This window comes from Tinamus guttatus, unplaced genomic scaffold (assembly GCF_059628265.1).
Source record: "Tinamus guttatus ecotype Peru unplaced genomic scaffold, ASM5962826v1 Tinamus_guttatus_pri_ptg000674l, whole genome shotgun sequence".
Classification (NCBI taxonomy): Eukaryota; Metazoa; Chordata; class Aves; order Tinamiformes; family Tinamidae; genus Tinamus; species Tinamus guttatus.
This window is the reverse complement of record NW_028289208.1, coordinates 3,881,379-3,900,402: the sequence shown is the minus strand read 5'-3', so window position 1 is coordinate 3,900,402 and position 19,024 is coordinate 3,881,379. Positions and strand designations below refer to the sequence as shown.

At 62.4% G+C, this 19,024-nt stretch overlaps 2 protein-coding genes across 2 annotated transcripts; both read left to right on the top strand.

Annotated features, from left to right (window-relative positions):
* Nucleotides 1-1,332: 1,332 nt before the first annotated feature.
* CALB2 (calbindin 2) lies at nt 1,333-6,466 on the top strand. The gene is made up of 11 exons (XM_088536513.1): nt 1,333-1,479; nt 3,238-3,314; nt 3,564-3,653; nt 3,917-3,997; nt 4,432-4,488; nt 4,592-4,669; nt 4,758-4,813; nt 5,757-5,796; nt 5,878-5,931; nt 6,084-6,155; nt 6,257-6,466. The coding sequence occupies exons 1-11, from the start codon at nt 1,389-1,391 to the stop codon at nt 6,371-6,373; spliced, it is 813 nt and encodes a 270-aa protein (XP_088392639.1). The 5' UTR covers nt 1,333-1,388; the 3' UTR covers nt 6,374-6,466.
* A 1,787-nt stretch (nt 6,467-8,253) lies between these two features.
* On the top strand, nt 8,254-17,177 carry GOT2 (glutamic-oxaloacetic transaminase 2). The gene is made up of 10 exons (XM_088536514.1): nt 8,254-8,346; nt 11,926-12,082; nt 13,490-13,618; nt 14,047-14,106; nt 14,227-14,388; nt 14,671-14,775; nt 15,182-15,332; nt 15,470-15,635; nt 16,476-16,626; nt 17,021-17,177. Exons 1-10 carry the CDS (start codon nt 8,279-8,281, stop codon nt 17,141-17,143), a joined length of 1,272 nt encoding a protein of 423 aa, XP_088392640.1. The 5' UTR covers nt 8,254-8,278; the 3' UTR covers nt 17,144-17,177.
* The last annotated feature ends 1,847 nt before the right edge of the window (nt 17,178-19,024 follow it).

Here is a 19,024-nt window from a genome sequence, read left to right as displayed (position 1 = left end):
TCGTAGGCTTTACCTTCAAGTTATCAAAGTCCCCTTAAATGTTTCTTTTCACCAGAAATCTGCTTTTGAGGTAAGGGTGGTTTGGGTTTTTTTTTTTTTTGGCTAAGTTTTTTTCTCTTCCCACCCCAAAAAAAGGTTTCAGGTGTCGCTGCAGGTACTTAGGGCACTAGCAGGAAGGAAGCCCTGCCCTCGCGGCCGCCTGGCTTTGCAAGCAGAGCGGGGCCGCGGGCTCCGAACCCCCATGGCCGTCCTCGGAGGAGCTCGTTAACGGGCCCTGGATGTGCTGGCGACTGCCGGAGGCTCCGTCTGACCTCGGCTTGGTGCCAAGCACGGGGCTGGGGGTAGGTCCCTTGGAAGGGGCACCTGCCCCATCCCTCTGGCCTCGTCTCCGGCTGCATCCGAGCCCTGCACCGGCCGAACTTCCCTGGCTCCTTCTCTTTAATAAAGCAGTTTTATCTGCACAAGCGTCTCTCTGGATTGGGTTTTTTTTTTTCTCCCTGTAGCCATGGCAACATGGTGGCCCCTTCCAGGGAGCCAGAGCTGGAGCCAGCGACCTAACCCACATGTTGCTTCTTGTTGGGGTCTGCTCTTGGGAGAAGGGGGGAGCGAGGAAGCAATTCCCCCCTGGAAGCAGCGTGGCAGGAGCAGACGTGGGGTGCGGAGCGGCTGCCCAAGTGCCCGGGGAAGCCGTCTGGGCGTAGCAGGGCACAGGGGCCCTTGGTGGCTCCGCGGAGCCGACAGAGCAGTCCCAGGGCCCCTTCTGCTGCCCCTCGTGCCTAGCCCAGGGGGTCACTCGCTGCACAGCCTCCAGGTGACACAGCGGGGGGGGGGGGGGGTGACACAAGCAGGGGGGCGGTGACCCAAGGTTGAGCTGTGTGCTGGGAGCGGGGAGCAGGCAGGAAGGCAATGACAAGCTGGGGAGACATAGGTGACAGTGACGGGGCAGGGGTGCAGTGACGAGAGGGCAGGGAGGCAGTGACGAGGGGGTGACACGGGTGACACAGGCAGGGATGCCCTACACGGGGAAGGGGGCAGTGACAAGGTGACACGGGTGACACAGGCGGGGATGCCCCGACACGGGGAGGGGGGCAGTGACGAGGGGGTGACACGGGCGGGGTCGCAGCCACGCGGGGGGCAGCGGGGTGACACGGCGGGACGGGGGGGCCCGGCAGGGCGCCGGGGCCGGCGCCACCCCCGCCCCGACGGCGCCTCCGTCCCGGCGCCGCGGCGCCCCCTGGCGGCGGCGGGCGGCGCAGCAGCCGCGGCAGCGGCGGCTATAAAAGGCGGCGGCGGCGGCGGGCGCGGACGGCGGCACCGGGAGCGGCGGCACCGGGAGCGGCGGCACCGGGAGCGGCACCGGGAGCGGCACCGGGAGCGGCACCGGGAGCATGGCCGGCCAGCAGCCCGCCCCGCACCTGCACCTAGCCGAGCTCACCGCCTCGCAGTTCCTCGACGTCTGGAAACACTTCGACGCCGACGGTCAGTCCCGGCGCGGGGCTTCTTTTTTTTGGGAGAGATGGGGGACACCCCGATACACGCTGTTACACCCCCCCAAATCGCCCCCAGGGGCGCGGAGTAGCCCCGCGAGCGGCGGGAGCCGTCGGGGGGGTGCGGAGAGCCCCCGCCGGGCCCCGGAGCGCCGGGAGCGGCTCCCAGCGGCTCCCGGTCTCCCCTGCGCCCCTCGGGGGTGGGTGTCTCTTGGGGCACAGGAGATGCCAGCCCAGTGCCCCCAGGTTGCCAGAGGATGTCCTCGCTATCCCGCTACGGGAGCCCGGGCCGTGGGGGACCCTTTGCTCATGCCCGGGGCGCCCGTGGCTCTAGGGGACACTGTGGATGCAAGTGGGACCCTGGGATATCCGGTGGCAGGGGACGACGGAGGAGGTGTCTCCGTCCCCAAGCAGGACAGGGAAGGGGCTCCCTGACCCCCCGGACGGAGAGCTCCGGGTCATGAGGACATTGGGGACGCCCGCGCTGCGCAGGGGTAGGGCACTGCCGGGAACGGGCTGCACACCGGACATCGGGATCCGTCCCTGGTCTTCGGGAGAGGCTGCTTAGCGGGGACCAGGCTCCAGAGCCGCTCCGCACTCATCCCAGCCAAGGGCCCGCGCTGGAGCCGGGAGCTGCATCAGGCTGGCATGTGCAGAGGGAGGAAAATCCCATGGAAGGAATCACTTTGGCCGAAAAAGAGCCTTTTGGTGCCGTTTTCCTGAGTGCTGGGGCTCCCTGGGAACTGCCCTGGGAAAGCTCTGGCCAGTCCTGTGCCTCCCCCCAATGCTGGGGCCACCCAGCGCGGGAAGGGCCTGAGGCTCCCGGAGGCAGCGGGAAGGGTGCGAGTCCCCTGGGGCTGTGTCACCCGGAGGTGCCGACCGTCTGGTGGGTGCTATGTCATCCTCCCGGGGGCCCCTGCGACTCGCGGCAGCCGTCCCCTCTGCAGGGGAAAGGAGTGGAAGCTCCTCCGGGCTCCTTGGGGAAGGAGCTGCCCAGTCTGCCTGGGAAGGTCCCACAAACCGGCCTCAGGCTTGCGGGAAGGGGACAGGAGGACGGAGGGCAGCGGCGGGGACGGGGATGGTGGTGTTGGTGCTGCCGTGCCCTGGCCGCAAGCCCGATCCCCGCGGCCGTGCCGGAGAGGAAGAGCTCGTGTCCACCGCGGTGCTGCCGACTTGCTCGCGGAGCAGCTGGGAAGGAGGCGCCGTGGCTGTTCCCCGGGATGGACCGAGAGACCGGGAGCCGCGGGAGCGCTCGGCTGCTCCGGAGTCCTCCTCCTGCTCAGCCTCCGGAGCATGGAGAGGCCCCGCACACTGGAGCCGGGGCAAGAGCCACTCGGGGCGAAAGTGCCGAGGAAGCGGCCTGGCAGGAGGAGACTGCGCAGCAGCTAATTGCGACGGCCTCGTTAAGGCGAGGGGACGGCCCCGTTGCCATAGGAACCCCATCTTGACACACACCTAATGGCCTTCACCGTGATGTGTCTCATGTGACATCCTCGTCTTCCCAAAAGGGGACCAGCTCCGTTTGCGGTGACAGGCAGCGATGCCGCTGGGCTTTGCGTGGTGGCACCGTGGCGGGCCTGGAGCATCGGTGGCATCGGTGTCCCCCCACACGCTGTACGAGCTGGGGCTTTGCGTGTCCCAGGCTAAAACGCAGGCGCTGGGGGCTCCCAGCGAGCTCGGGCAGGTGTCACCGGGTACCACCCGCGCTGGAGCCACTCGCCAACGCCTCGGCTTTCTTCTTCCTTCCCAGGAAACGGCTACATCGAAGGCAAAGAGCTGGAAAACTTCTTCCAGGAGCTGGAAAGCGCCAGGAAGGGGGCCGGCGTGGTAAGGCCCCCACCTGCCCTTGCTCCCCGTGTCCCTCCAGCCTGCGGTTTCAGGCTGCCACGAGGCTGGCAGCGCTGGAGGCTCCCAGAGCCCCGGTTATCCTGCCCGCAAGCTCCCGCGGGCAGGGAAGGGACTTGGCTGCCACCGAGCCCATAGGAACAGGCTCAAATTAAAAACAGTGGGAATGGGACGGGGCGCTGGGGCTGGGGGTGAGCGCGGCTGATGCCCGGGCCCGCGCTCTGCCAGCAGGGCTCCAAGAAGGACAACTTTGGCGAGAAGATGAAGGAGTTCATGCACAAGTACGACAAAAACGCGGACGGCAAGATCGAGATGGCCGAGGTGCGTTGTGCTGGGAGACCCCTCGGGGATGCAGGGGACAGGGCTGCAGGGACAAGGAGTTGCCTTGGGCATTCCCAGCACCCGCAGATGGCGGGAGGAGATGCCCGGGCAAAGCTCAGTGGTGGCAGTGACTTCTCTTGCACAACGGGAGCGAGTGGAAAGCTCCGTATGGGCAGCGGGAGAAGCTCAATGGGCTCACGGTGTGGCTGGGAGAGCGAGTAGGGAGCTGCTCCCTGTCCCGCTGACACTCGCTGTCCCTGCAGCTGGCCCAGATCCTGCCCACGGAGGAGAACTTCCTGCTGTGCTTCCGCCAGCACGTCGGCTCCAGCTCCGAGTTCATGGAGGTGAGCGGCGCTGCTTGGGCTCGCGCCGTCTCCGGCCACGGCTTCTTGCGCCCCTTTGGGTCCCCGTGGCCGGCTCTGCTGGGGCTGACGTTAGGGAAGGGGGGAAAGAGGAGAGGGGTGGGATCCACATGAGCAGCTCTGGGTGACCCACATAAGCAGCGCTGGGTGACAAGAGGACCAAGAGGAGCAGAGGGGCTCAGAGAATGAACCCAGCATCCCCGCGGGAGGCGGAAAGAGGAGCCGCTGGTGCAGGGGGCTGGGAAGCGGCTGCTATTGTGGAACGGGGGCCGCCATGAAATATTGAAGCGCCGCGTCACGGGCGGGAGCGAGGACAATGACGCGCCCGAGCTCCCAACGCACCGGCGAAACAGGAGCCGCGCGGCATCCCCGGGGCCGCAGGAGCCCCGCGGACGCCGTGCGGTGCCTCCTCGCAGGCCTGGCGCAGGTACGACACGGACCGCAGCGGCTACATCGAGGCCAACGAGCTCAAGGTGGGCTGGGGGCTGCGCGGCTGGGGACGGGTGCCCAGCAGCGCCCGCGGAGGGGGACGGCCCGGCAGGCCCGCGCGCGGCCGACGCGTCGCTCTCGCCCCAGGGCTTCTTGTCGGACCTGCTGAAGAAGGCGAACAGGCCCCACGACGAGGCCAAGCTGCAGGAGTACACGCAGACCATCGTAAGCGGCGGCGGGCCCCGGCCTCCCGCCTTTCCCCGCCGCCTCGCGGGAGGGAGGGCACGGTGGGTAACCCCGCGTGTCCCCGCAGCTGCGGATGTTCGACATGAACGGGGACGGGAAGCTGGGCCTCTCGGAGATGTCCCGGTAAGACCCTCCGCCCTTCGGGGGAGCCGGGGCTGCAGCGCGGGGTGTCTGCTCAGATGCCTCCATCCAAAAAGGGACTTTGGGGCCTTCGCACCTGAGATGTCGCTGCCAGGATGAGGGGAGCAAAAGAAGCGAGTGGTGGGGAGGAAAAGCCTCAAAATATTCCCGTCTGTTAGGAGCTGGTTTTTGCTTTGGCTGACGGAGGAAAGCAGAATTTTCCTCTTTGGATGGCTTGTGTTTCTAAATGAAAAGTCCATGAGACTTCAAACCCCAGCTGTTCTCATGACAAATGCAATGTCAAACGGCATTTTCGGATGTCCGCTGGCAAAGGGGAGCAGCGGAGAAGCAAACACAGAGACCCTTCACCGCCAGCAGCCCCTTCCCGACCACTTGAGCTCTTCTTTTATTTCTTTATTTTTATGTATTTTTTTAAATGCAGGCCACACTCTGATGCCTGCATTTCCAGGTGCCAGCAGCCACCGGGTCCCTTCTCTGCTTTGTCACTCCCAAATCGCACTCGCTTCCCCGCTGCTGCAGGTCCACACCACTCCCGAGCGGGGCAGCCTTGTTCTCGCCAGCCTTGGTCTGAATCTGCTCAGGGAACCAATCTGGCTCAAACATAACCTGGGGAAAGGAGGGACAAAATATATATTTTATATATAAAGTGTTATATAAAGTATATATAAATTTTTTTTGGTTGGATCGGATCCTCTGACTCCTGCTGGTGCCAGGCAGGAGCCCGTGCCCGGGAGCAGAGGCTCTGCCCAGGGTCAGCTCTCGCCTGGCAGCGTCAGGGCCTCGTTCAGGCGGCCGTTGCGGAGCACGGCGGCCGTGACGCGTCCCGGGGAGCACGGCCAGCGCGGCAGCACCGCGTTCGGCCGCCCGCACGGCGGGACGCCCGGCTCGCTGTGACCCGGCTGCTTCTGGCCTTCTTGTGTTTCAGACTGTTGCCTGTGCAAGAGAACTTCCTCCTGAAGTTTCAGGTACAAATCCATGTGCATATTCCGTACTCCCTGTTCGCAGCGTGCCTCTTCCCCAGCCTCCCATCTTGTTTCTCCTGCCAGGGAATGAAGCTGTCGTCAGAGGAATTCAATGCTATCTTTGCGTTTTACGATAAGGTAGGAGGGCACTAGGGAAGGACAAGGGGATGTGACCTGGCGGGGCCAACGGGCGGCAGGGACGTTCCCTGCTCTGACACGGGGACACGGTCCCCGACACGGGACTGGCCAGGCACGCATCCCATCTGCTCACGTCCCTCCATCGCTGCCAGGACGGCAGCGGCTTCATAGATGAGAATGAGCTGGACGCGCTTTTGAAAGACCTGTACGAGAAGAACAAGAAAGTAAGCGGGAAAGGGCCGGGTGGGAGCAGGGTGGGAGCACCGGGAGGGGACACCCAGGGTGCCCGGAGCCGAGGCAGCGCCCACGACCCCGCTCCTTGCAGGAGATGAGCATCCAGCAACTCACCAACTACAGAAAGAGCATCATGAACCTCTCCGACGGGGGCAAGCTCTACCGCAAGGAACTGGAGATCGTGCTCTGCAACGAGCCCCCCGTGTAGGGTCCCCCCACCCTCCCTCCCCGCCGCTCGCCCCCTTCGTCCCCATCGCTGCGCTGGAACAGAGCACAAGGAGGGGAGCAAGCGGCCCGGGGGGAAGCCCCGCGGGAGCGGGGGCGACGTGGCAGTCACTAGCGCAGCCCCTGGAGCTCCCCCTCGCCGCTGCGTTTGCTGTAGGTTGTTTTTCCTATTCAAATCCCTGCCGCTGGAGTGAATTTTATTTTTCCCATCAGGATGGTTGGGTGTTTTGTTTGTTTGTTTGTTTGTTTTTTGGGGGAACCTCCCCATTCATTTGGTCCCTTTTGCGTTCTTATCGTTTACCAAAGAACAGTTTACAAATAAACTCAAGTACTGCTATGGGACGTGCCGTCGGACCCGGGCTCCTTTGCCTCCTCCGGCCGCATGGGCTCCTGCTCCCGGCCAGTGGCCACCATGTCCACCAGACAAGCGGATGCCCTAGGAGTTGTACCATAGTTTTAGCTCTTCAGTCACCACCCAAAGCTCTAGCCCATATTACAGCTACAGGAGCTGCTTCCCTATGATCCCAGGAAGCCGGGAGAGAAGCAAGGTTGTGGGGCTGGGGGGCCTGGGAGGGAAGAAGGGCCATCCTGGCCTCCCTGCTCCACCACTGTCCTGCGCAAACGCTGCCGTCCTTGGGGAAAAGGAGAGGGAAGGGTCTTCGAGTACAAGTGCCTGGTACTGGCAGAGGGTAAAATAGGAGCCCTTGGCACAGCTGGTCTAAGGAAAGGGAAGGTACCAAGGCGCTGCCTTGACCTGTGCAGCTCCCGCCGAGCACCCGGCTCCCGGGCGAGCGGCAGGAAGCGCTGCCGGAGCCGCAGTGCCACCCGCCGGCGCAGCTTGCCGGCCCTGCCGGAGCCGAGCAGCCGCCTGCAGCCCGCGGGACGCTCCCGGTGACTGCCCCAAGCGCCGTCCCCAGGGCGTGTCCCCGCCTGCCCAGAGCCCCCGCGGGGCGCGAGCCCCACGGCCAGCCGGCCCCAGAGCTGGAACCGAGCGAGGTGGCACCGCCTGCCCGCCCAGCCCGGCGCCGCGGAGCCTGCGCGGCCCCGCAGGGTCCGTACGGCCCAGCAAGGGCCAGCAGGGGCCAGCAGGGGCCAGACGGCCCAGCAAGGGCCAGGGCAGGTCAGCGGGATCCATACAGCCCAGCAAGGGCCAGGGCGGGCCAGCAGGGTCAAACACAGACCAGGAGGGCCCAGTAAGGCCCAGCAAGATCCAGTCCAGCCCATGAGGCTCAAGTGCAGCCCAGTCCAGCCCAGCAGGGTCCAGCGCAACTCAGCAGGGTGCAGTAGGACCCAATACAGCCCAGCAGGGTTCAGTCCAGCCCAGCCCAGCAGGGCCCAGGAGAGCCTAGCGGGGTGCAGTAAGACCCAGTACATCCCAGCAGGGTGCGATAATACCCAGCAGAGCCAGTACAGCCCGGTACAGCCCAGCAGGGTGCAGTACAGCGCAGCAGGGCCAAGCAGAAACCATCAGAACCCAGCGGGGTCCTGTACAGCCCGGCAGGACCCGGTGCAGCCCCAGCAGGGCCCAGTAGGGCCCATCAGGACCCAGTGCAGCTCGGCAGGACCCATCAGAACCCCGCAGGGCCCGGTGAGGCCCAGCCTGGCCCGGTACAGCCCAGCAGGGCCCGGTGCAGCCCAGCCCAGCCCGGCCTGGCCCGGTACAGCCCAGCCGGGCCCAGCAGGACCCGGCGCAGCCCAGCCCGGCCCGGTACGGCCCAGCAGGGCGCACGGCGGCCCGGGAGGGGCGGGGGGTAGGGGGGGCGCGGCTGCGCGGGGCCCTCCCGGCCGCCAGGGGGCGGCGCGGGACCGGCGCGGCGCATGCGCGGGGCGGGGCCGTGCCCGGCCGGCAGCCGCTCCCCCCCGCTGCCCGCACGCCGCCGCCGCCGCCATGGCTCTGCTGCACTCCTGCCGCTTCCTCGCCGCGCCGCGCCTCGCCGCCGCCGCCGCCCGGGCCAGGTGGGGGCCGGCGGCCACGCGGGGTGTCTCTGCCCGCTGCGGGGTGCAGGGGCACCCGCGCGGGGCCGGGGCGCGCGAGGCCGCGCAAGGGGGCTCGGTTAACGGCGAGTAGGCGTGTCCCGCCGCGGCTCCCGTAGCCGCCGCGGTAGCCGGCGGGGCCCGAGCGCGGCGCTGGGGGCAGGGAGGGGAGGGGCCCGGGGCCGGGGGCTGCCGGCGGCGGGCGCGCCCATTGGCTGGCCGAGGCGGGTCGGGGGGCGCGCGCCGCCGCCGCGCGCTCCGATTGGCTGCGGCCGCGGGGGGGGGGTGGGCGCTCGGCGCCGCCCGCCTGCCCTTGAGGGGCGCCTCAGAGGGCGCCGCGGGCGGGGGGGCTTCGCGGCGCAATTTTCCTGTTTAATTAATTGATTTATTTATTTATCATCCCGCCGCATCGCAGGGGGAGCGGGGTCCAGCAGGTCACAGGCCCGTTAGGTAGCCCGTTAGGTTAAGGTGGTTCCGGCCGCGCGTGTGTCTCGGCCGTGCACGGGAGCATCCCAAGGAGAGGCCGCGCGGCGCCCGCCCTGGTCCCTGCGGCCTCTGCGAAAGTGGAGCAGGGGTTAGAAGATACGGAGCGATTAAAAGGGACCCTGTGACACGCGGAGGGTAATTAGCGGTAGATGATAGCCTCGCGTCTGCTCTCCTGAGGTTTCACCAGCTCGGGGTTTTAAATGCTTCTCTCTGTGGGACGTTTACCAAAGCTGGCTGGGACAATGAATTCTTCATGCTCGCGAGGGCTGTTGCAACAAGAGTAGCCCGTTGGCATTGTTCTCCTCTTAAATAAATATTAGCTTTAGCTGTGATATCGCAGAGTTGCCTTTGGCCTATCCGCTCTGCTCCGACTTGCAGAGCTGCTCTCGGGGCCACCTTTGGCAGAGGGGGTCTGGTATCTTTTGGGGCTGGAGCTCAGGGGATGGGTGTTAGAGCTTCAACACGAGAGAACTTCACTGGCCTTCTAAACACCTGTCTGTCTGGAGGAAACCTGGAGGAGGACAGCCTGGGAGCCCGGCCTGACTCCATAAACGCTCTGTTGAAGTCTCCGCTGTTGGGCCCCAAGTGCCACGTGCGTTTCCAAAGGGTGCTGCTGTCTTCTGCAGATCCTGGTGCGCATTCCTGCCTCTTCGTCCTGTCTGTCACATTAGGCAGGTAGCTGTGCACTGAACTGACTCAAAAGACCAGCCTGGCTGAAAAATAATCTGGAAAAACTTGTTTCTTTCAGCAGCATCAGTTTTTGCAGTGCTCTTTCCACAGGCTGGTTGGTGGGGGACAGAGACTACTTGAACAACAGATGTGCTCAGCATCTAAATACAGCCTCAGAACACCCACGTTCGAGTCCGGAAGCTGCCGAAAATGCCGTTTTTGGCTTACATTCGATATTCCTCAAGCAGTTCAACCACCGCTTAAACTTGTTTTTGTTTATACTTGTGCACTAAAATATGTCCAGCCCTGGAGTGCAGGCAGAGGAGGTGCAGTTTATAATTTTGACCTTTACTCAGCACTAGCACTGTTTTAATTGCTGGAAATAAACTATAGTGAAGTGCAGAGACACCACATTAAAAAGAAAAAAAAAAAGATGCTTATGATAGCATAGGCATAGTTATATATTGGAATATGGAGCCTTGGAGCTTTATTAGATTTCTTTGCCCACATCAGGATCTCTCTGGGTATCCCGATGTGTTCGGACAACTCGATCTGAACTGTTTTCTTGTCTGTTTGCCAGCTCAACTCCCTGGAGAACACAGAGGAGTCTTTCTTTAGCCTTCACCCCAAAGCCCTCGGGCTAAGAAGGGGAAAATTGGCCCTAAACGCACCCTTTGCTGCCTTAAGCTGGTAAAAGCAGCGGCTCAAAGGAGGGTGCTTAACCCCCCGGCCTGCTGGAGCTCAGGGCACGCTGTGGGATTCGGGATTCGTGTCCGCCGCGGCGCTCGTGTGGAACCCGGTGACCCGCTTACGCGCTTGCAGGATTGGGAGCCAAGTGCCTGGAGCCCCCTAAGCGGCTTGCTGAGACGCACGGCAGAAAGGTGCCGCTGGCTCCACCGCCGGAGCGGCAGCCCTTGGGAAGGGATGTTCGAGCTTCCGCGAGCCCTCGGTGCCAAAATAATCCTAGGTCGGCTCTCCAAGCTTGTCCCCTGCTTGTGTCCCTCCCAGGGCAGCTGTCTGCCACGGCTGACTCATGCCGCTTTCTGAGCGGATCCAGGACTTAACAGGTCTTATTTATCACTCTGGTTAGCGGGCTAGAAAATGCTAAACCCATCTTCCATTTTTAAGCCGCCCAAGGGGTGCCTGCCTGTACACGTCCGCTGCCTTTTTTGTGGCCACACTGTAATTGTGAGGAGAGAATTAAATCTGAAAAGGACAAACGATGTCTGGGGCTCAGATGAGGGGTAATCTGCATGTACGTACGTGAAGAGCGGCTATATGCAGTGACTAAACTTGGTCTGAACAGACCCGAAACTGGGCCTGAGAGGTGGGGAAGGCGAGTTCTGCTGGTGCCATGGGTGCAGCGGTGGGTCTGGCTGCTTGGGGCTGGTTTGAGGCCCTTGCGTTGCCTGGGGCTGGCTCCGGTCCCAGGTTATCATTCCAAGATAACAAAAAGCCCTTATCATCCCGGAGCCCTGGCTACGGAGCCACGTCCTCCATCCTCCCCCGGAGGAGGTGAACCTGGCGCCGCGGGCTGGGTACGCGCCGAGATGAGTGTGAGGAGTGTGCCAGGGCCACAGAGCCGAGCGGAGCCGCCTGCCGCAGCCATCCGGCCCCCGAGAGGGCCTTGACTCCCCCGGCACCCTAATCCCCCCACACATCTCTCCTTGCAGCGTGTGACTGCAACATCCCTCTCTACGGCGACAAAGTTTGTAGGGCAGGGAAAGGAAATGTCTTTGTGAGGACAAGCAATGTTGCTGAAGAAGCAGACTGGTTTTCAGGGCCCAGAGCCCTGGTGGAGGCTTGCAAGAGGCTCGGTCTTCACGTTTCACCCCATAGCCTGGATCTGGAGAAGCTTCCCTAGGGAGCTAGCGGCGACCCAGCCCTGGAGAGGTGGCAGGTGATCAGAGTGGGAGAGTTTAAGGTTTCCTGGAGCCTTTTCAGTGTCAGCATGAAAGGAAAATGGGACCGTTTCTATCCAGTAGTGATTTAGATTAAGCCGTTTATTTTCAGCCACATTGAACTGAAGGGTTTTTGCCCATTTTGCAGCCTAAAAGGCCAGGTTCCTCTTGAGGTGTCCTCTCTAGCAGTTGGTGCACACCCGAAGGCTGCTGCTTGCTAGTAAACGTGTGTGTTGTTGTGTCAGGTCACAGTGACGCTGCCCAGGAGAGCAGGCGGCTGACACGTGAGGTGCAGGGCAGGCCAGGATGTGCTTATTTATCCTGCAAACCCTCCACCTTGCCAAGCTGCTGCAGATTGGATTCTGGGTTGAGGAGGGAACACGCTTGCTTGGACTCGTTGCAGGTTTAGGCCTGGCTTGTGCGGAGCAGGAGGAAAGCACAGGCTCATGGTGTTCGAACGCAGCATCCTTAGTTTCTTGCGGCTAATCCGGGTTTCTCCCTTCAGCTCATGGTGGTCTCATGTGGAGATGGGCCCCCCCGACCCCATCCTGGGCGTGACGGAGGCCTTCAAGCGCGACACCAACTCCAAGAAGATGAACCTGGGCGTCGGGGCGTACCGGGATGACAACGGAAAGCCCTACGTGCTCAACTGCGTTCGCAAGGTGAGCCCTGCTGCTCGCGGGCAGGATCGGATCCGGGTTCCATGTCCCACGGGCAGTCCCCAGGGCAGGTTGGTCTTTACAACACGCTTCCTCCCTGGAAGAGCAGGACAGTTTGCTAAATGTCTCCATTAACAGAATTAATGCACAGGGAGACAGTGGTGCCATCTCTCCTAGGAGGAAGAATAGGAAAAGGGTGTCTTGCTCCTCTCCAAGTAAATCTAATTTGTTGCTGCCTTCCCCGAGCTCTGCAATTCAGCTCTGCTCTGGGCTCGGAGGTGATTCTTGTGAATAGCCCGATGTTCCTGGGGCCAGCCCGCAGGGGAAGGAAGAGCCAACATTGCCCCTTTATTGGATTAGAAATTCCGCTGAGCCTCTGTTACGAGTTTGCCCATAAGCCAGTCTGAAGCTGCAGTCGGGAAGCTGGATGTGGATGCTGCCCTTGATAGGATTATGGGGAAGGTTGGGGTAACTTTGCTGGAGCCTCCCAGAGCTGTAAGTACAGAAATAAGCTGTTAAAGAGCTGTTAACTGGCTGCCCTCCTTGCGCAGGGAGGGTACCTGGGACATGTTTCTTGTCTGCCTGGGATTTAAAGAAGTCCTCAGCAGTAGCCCTGCAGCCTGGTCACAACCACAGAGCCTGAATGGTGGCACAGCAGGAGCTTCCTGCAGGCATCGGTGCTGCCAGTCTCTGTCCCAGGAACAGGAATAAGGTTCCCAGAGCGTTTGGGACGTGTCTCTGTCACTGTATTTTCCTTTAGGGTGGCTTGCAGTCCACTGTGCTTGCTGCCCCCTGTGTTAGATAAGGACTTGGGTTGTTTTTTTGATGCTAGGTCCACTTGAAAGAAGCCGTGCCCTGAAACCAGGTTAGTGCTTAGGTGGCCTGGGGCTGAGATTAGCAAGGCTGGGGGGAGGCCAGTGTAGGAGACGGGGAAGCAGCGTTCAGGCCGGCTGCCTTCCGAAAGGGCTGAAGTTCCTGGGGATTTTGGTGTCAGTCACAAGGGCCTGCAAAGAGCTCGTTACCCTGCCTAGTTTTGGGATGTCTCTCTTTAGAGTCCACCTCTGCTGTTAGGTAACAACCAGGTCTCTCCTTCCTGCAGGACTGTTCTAGCTCGAGCAAAGCAACACGTGTCCCTGGGCTGCAGCATTAGCTGCTGCCGGGTGCTCTCCCCTAGCACCTGGTTACCTGGCTCTGCTGCACTGTGCTAACCACCAGGAAGGGCTCCAGCTCCCAATGGGAGTCTTACCCTCGGGCTAGGGCAATGAGGTGTCTGCAGATAAGATGCTGATTTTCCAAAGGGGAACTCTTCTCCCACAAGATCCTTTGTTGCCTTGGAGCAGCAAATGGGAAGCAACCACAAGCTGGGTGCTGGTGAAGCCTTCCATATTGACCGTATCTCCATCTTTCCAGGCAGAGGCACAGATAGCAGCTAAGAAGATGGACAAGGAGTATTTGACCATTGGAGGGCTAGCAGATTTCACCAGGGCATCAGCAGAGCTGGCGCTGGGTGAAAACAGTGAGGCGTTCAAGAGCGGCCGGGTAAGGAGTGTGTGGGAAACCTGCGGGCGGGCAGTGCCCGCGGGCCGTGCGTGAGTGCCCGGGAGGAGAGGATGGGCTGGTGTGGCTCCCGCTGCCTGTAGCCCCAACAGTAATTGCTGTCTCCAGAAACTGTCGCTTGGTCCCTCCTCCCTGCCCTGATAGTGGAGTGACCAGCGTGGACTGGGCCCCAGAGCTCAGCTCTGCTGCGGGGTGTCGGAGGAAGCTGTCAGGTCGGGAGAGGGGCAACCCGCATTTCCAGGACGCAGCTGTGGGTCAGTGAGGACGGAGTCACAAATTGGACTCGCTGATCCATGCGGCCCCTTCCAGCCCCGTGTCCCTGTTCAAAGGAGCTGTTGCTGGGCAGTGTCTACACCTGCCAAAGCTCATGTAGGGAGCTCAGGCTCGTGTGTTTGTGTCTTCCCTTGCAGTATGTCACCGTGCAGGGTATTTCTGGGACTGGATCTCTGCGGATTGGAGCCAATTTTCTGGTGAGTCCCTGGCCAGTGGGGGAATGAAAGGAATCTTTCATTAGGAGCTGAGGATTCAAGTTTTTCTAGATTCCTGAATCTGTTCCATTTACTTGGATGTGCTCTCCTTCTCTTGATCAGCAACGGTTCTTCAAGTCTAGTCATGATGTGTACCTGCCCAAACCATCTTGGGGCAACCACACACCCATTTTCCGTGATGCTGGCCTGCAGCTTCAGGCTTACCGCTACTACGACCCCAAGACCTGCAGCCTTGACTTCTCGGGAGCCATGGATGACATTTCCGTGAGTTGCCTTGAGGGCCTGGATGCTGGCGGTAGCGTGGGGAAGTGTCCATGCGTTTTGCTTTAGCCCGAGTGTGAGGGGGGGTCTGAAGACGCTGTATCAAGCCTGGAGACTTTGCAGAACTTGTCAGACATATAAGAGCAAGAGATATCTTGTATCCTTGCTCCTCCAGAGTCCTGGCATTGCAGGGCCTTCTAAGGCATTTTGTGGCTGCACATGTGCTAGGCTGAGAAGAGACCCCAGGCAGCATTAATCATTCATTCGCTGTCACATCTTTCTTAGAAAATTCCGGAGAAGAGCATCATCCTCCTGCATGCCTGTGCTCACAACCCCACTGGCGTGGATCCCCGGCAGGAGCAGTGGAAGGAGATAGCTGCTGTGGTGAAGGTGAGCAGTGGAGGGTCCCAGTGGTACTGTGCTGTTCCTGGGAAAAATGTGGCTCTGGGATTTCATGGACAGCATCTGGTCTCTGCTGAGCTACTGGCTATGGGTGTCTCATTCCTCCACCAAAGACAGGAGCCAGAAATGGTGGCCATTTGGGTCCAGCTTCCAGCTGACCATGGGGAGCCCTAGTAGTCCCTGTCCAGCAGCTGCTGTGGACTAGGCACCTTCCCAGGAGAGGGGGGAGCACAGAAAGGCTGGAAGAGGAAGCCGTGATCCCAGGGCTCTCCTGATGCTGGCGCTCCTCTGTTTGTGGAGGAGCACGCTCACAGCCAAGCAGGCTGCTGTCCTGCTTCCCGCGGTGCGGAGCGGTGGCCGGATGTCCCCATGGGCTCTCCCTCTTCTCTGGCAGAAACGGAACCTCCTCGTGTACTTCGACATGGCCTACCAGGGCTTTGCCAGCGGGGACATCAACCGGGATGCCTGGGCTGTGCGGCACTTCATCGAGCAGGGCATCAACATCGTGCTGGCACAGTCGTACGCCAAGAACATGGGGCTGTACGGTGAGCAGGGAGACACCGGGTGGGCCCTCTGCTCCCCGCTAGCAGCCGATGTCCTTGCAGAGATGCCTGGCAGGCTCCCGGTCCCCGCTGCTCCTTGTGCTCGTCGTGGAGCCTTAACAGGTCCCATTCCTTTTCAGGGGAGCGCGTGGGCGCTTTCACAGTGATCTGCAGCGATGCGGAGGAAGCCAAGAGGGTGGAGTCACAGCTGAAGATCCTCATCCGCCCCATGTACTCCAACCCGCCCCTCAACGGAGCCCGCATCGCCTCCCTCATCCTGAACAGCCCAGAGCTGCGGAAGGAGTGGTGAGGGGCGAGCGGGGCCGGCTCGGGCATCGCGCCGCTGCCCGCCGCTGCGGCGGCGCCCGCAGCAGCACGTGCTGCTCCTTTGCCCTCGGGAACGGGGGCCTGCTTGGGCACTTGTGCCCCGGAATCAGCTGGGATCAGCCCGGCCTGGCGCATAGGGGCTCCTCTCTGTTGCCAGGGTGGAAAGGGCTCAAGGGGATAAAGCTCCGCTGGGATCCAAAGCTGCAGGAGCTGCCTGTCCCCGGAGGGCAGCAGGCTTTCTAAGGCGTCATAGCCACTTAATACGTCCCACGTGGGGGAAGTGGGAAGCCTAAGCCCCTGGGAATAAGGCAGAGGAATGTAACCCACACGCCCTGAGCCCGCTCCCGGCATGAGCCTGGGCTCCCATGGCCCCTTCGCACCGCGGGCAGCTGGCCCTGCAGAACAGTGGCCGCCTCTGTGTTGTCGCGGCTCCTCTGGCCTCCTGATGCTCGTGCCTCCCGCAAGGCCCGGCAGAGATGTCTCCCCAAGGTCCTACCTGCCCTGGGAGCCTCCCCGGCCTCTCCGGTTATGCCCAGATCCTCTCCTACATGTTTTGGACGGTGCTGCCAAGAGGCCTCCAGCTCTACCATGGTTTTTGGAAGTGAGGGGTGCTCTGTTAATGCTGTCCACCAGCTGTGGGCTAAGCAGCAGCAGCCCCTTTCGGATGCCCAGAGAAAGGAGCAGCTCCCCAGCGGGAGCAGGGGGTTTGTCCCCTTGGCTTGGCTCCACAGGGGCCAAGGCTGCTTCCCAGGCAGCAGCAGAGGGCGCAGTGTCTGCATCCCCGCTGTGCTCCCAGTGATTCCTGCCTTGGCTCCCCAGGCTGGTGGAGGTGAAGAGCATGGCTGACCGGATCATCGGCATGCGAACTCAGCTCGTGTCCAACCTCAAGAAAGAGGGCTCCTCCCACAACTGGCAGCACATCACCGACCAGATCGGCATGTTCTGCTTCACGGGGCTGAAGCCTGAGCAGGTAAACGCTGTTCCTGTCACCCCAGGGTGCTCTTTGTCATCTTCTTCAGAGGGATTTTGACTGCAGGTGCTCAAATGAGCCCATAGGAGCCATCCCACCCTCTGTGAGTTCCTGCAGCACTGGAGCACGTTGGGGACCTGTGTCCTGTCCTGCTCCCTGCTGCGCTTACGGGGGTTGAAGGCAAATGTAGCCAGCTTATTTGTGAAAGGAGCAGTCACCTTAAGCCACTCTGTGGTGATCTTTAGGGTCTGCTCAAGCGAAGTGGCTGTCCTGGCTGGACATGTGGGTTTCCTGCGTGTTGCCCAGGAGCAGAGCAGCGTTGTTTGCTTGCCAGCGCTGTGGTGCTGGCTCTGCAGGCCGTTGCTGCAGGCTCAGCTGTGCTCTTCCATTGCAGGTGGAGCGGCTGACCAAGGAGTTCTCCATCTACATGACCAAGGACGGCCGAATCTCCATGGCGGGAGTCACGTCGGGCAACGTGGGCTACTTGGCTCACGCCATCCATCAAGTCACCAAGTAAAGACAGAGCTGTGCCCGGGAGCTGTTGGCCTTCCCTTCCCCGGTCTCTTGCTGCTTGTGGAAGAGCGGGAGGGGAAGGCAGCAAGCAGAAGGCTTCCAACCGCAGCACGTCCTGCCTCTGCTGAATGTATCTTGTAGATGAATCTTTGTAGAGGCCTAGTCCAAATCCCCCTACGCTGCAGAGCGGGGGTACCATTGCTGGCTTCTACTCCCATCAGAACCATTCTCTCCTGCGGTTCATGCTGCCTCCATCCACCCCGGCACCCCTCTGCATCGGAGGAAGCAAACGGTCAGCGCCCTGGCACCCGCACGGGCACGAGTGCGTCCCTGCGCTCGTTGTTCCGTGAGAAGTGTCCTGGGGCCGCGGCGCAGTGGCCGCGCGGGAGGGCTGCCCTGGTATGCGACCACCTCCTCGGCCTCTCCGCGTGGCCTCCCAGCTCCTACCCCTGCAGCCAGGCTTTGGGCTGGCCAAGGGGCAGGCGCCACCCAAGCTGCCACCTGTCATCCCACGGTGAGGTTTCGAGGACTTCTCCCTGCTGCCATCTGCTGCGCTCTCAGCTCCACTCTGTCCGGCGGGGAGTCCACCCTCGGGTGCACTTTGCGGTGGCGTTGCTGCGTGAGGCCCCTCTCTGAACCTGCCTGGTTCACCTGGCTTCACTCCCATCCTCTGGGGTGAAACAACTCCTTGCCCCTCAATAAGAACATGCTCTGAAAACCGCTGTGTTGGTCTCAGCCTCTCCCGCTTCCTGCACCAGCCCCACCAGCCTGGCCCTGCTCCCCAGGCCCATTGGCCCTCCCTGCGCAGAAGAGGCTGTTTCGTGTCCCCAAGTGCTGAGCCAAGAGAGGGGCCCTCTGCGTGCGCCCACGCGGTGGGTGCCCTGGTGTCCTCTGCCACGCTGCTGTGTGAGGGGAGGGAAGGATCCCAGGGGAAGTCTGAGAGGAATGACTCCGAAATTCCCTCGTTTTAAACTGAGGCTGGAGAGGAAAGGGAGCCCTGAACTCAGATCATCCATCCAAAGTAAGGTGACACAGGGCTGTGAGGAGCTGGAGCCTTCCTCCCACGCCTGTGCCGCTGCATCCCGTCCTTTCCATGTGCTGAGCATTCCCGCTCAGGAACGTGGCAGCAGGGGGGCTCTCGTGGCCAGTGAAACCCCATTTTCCAAGGATCCCGTGTCGCAAATGCGCCTGGCCCCAGCTTAGCCCGTTCCAGGTGGAGGCCGGGCTTGTGTAGCTACAACTGCAGCCTCCTCCATTCAGCATCCCTGTTGCCTGCCCGAGGGCTCCCTGCCCCATGCCCGGCCACGGCGGGTGCGTTTGCCCTCGGCGAGCAGAGGCCGCTCCATGGCAGGGACCCAGGGGCATCTCTGCGGCCGCCCTCATCCTGCGGCTCTCGGCTGCCCGGTGGCCCCCTCCCGTGCAGCTGCACCAGGGCGTGCGGCAGTTTCCTCAGTCGCTGCCAGCGCGAATGTGTCCCCAGAGCCGGGCTGGGCCGGTGTCTCGCGAGGCCGCTGTCAGCAGCAGACCAGGAGCTGCCGCCCCCGGGCTTCCCCCTGCCCCGACCCTCCCGCCGCCCCGAGCCTCGTCCTGCCCCGAGCCTCGTCCTGCCCCCAGCCTCCCCCTGCCCCAGCCTCCCTCTGCCCCGACCCTCCCGCCGCCCCGAGCCTCGTCCTGCCCCCAGCCTCCCCCTGCCCCGAGCCTCGTCCTGCCCCGAGCCTCCCCCTGCCCCCAGCCTCGTCCTGCCCCCAGCCTCGTCCTGCCTCCCCCTGCCCCCAGCCTCCCCCTGTCCCAGCCTCCCTCTGCCCCGAGCCACCCGCCGCCCCGAGCCTCCCGCTGCGGCCGCAGCCGGGCACGGGGCCCGGCGCCGCGTGTCCCCCCGTCCCTC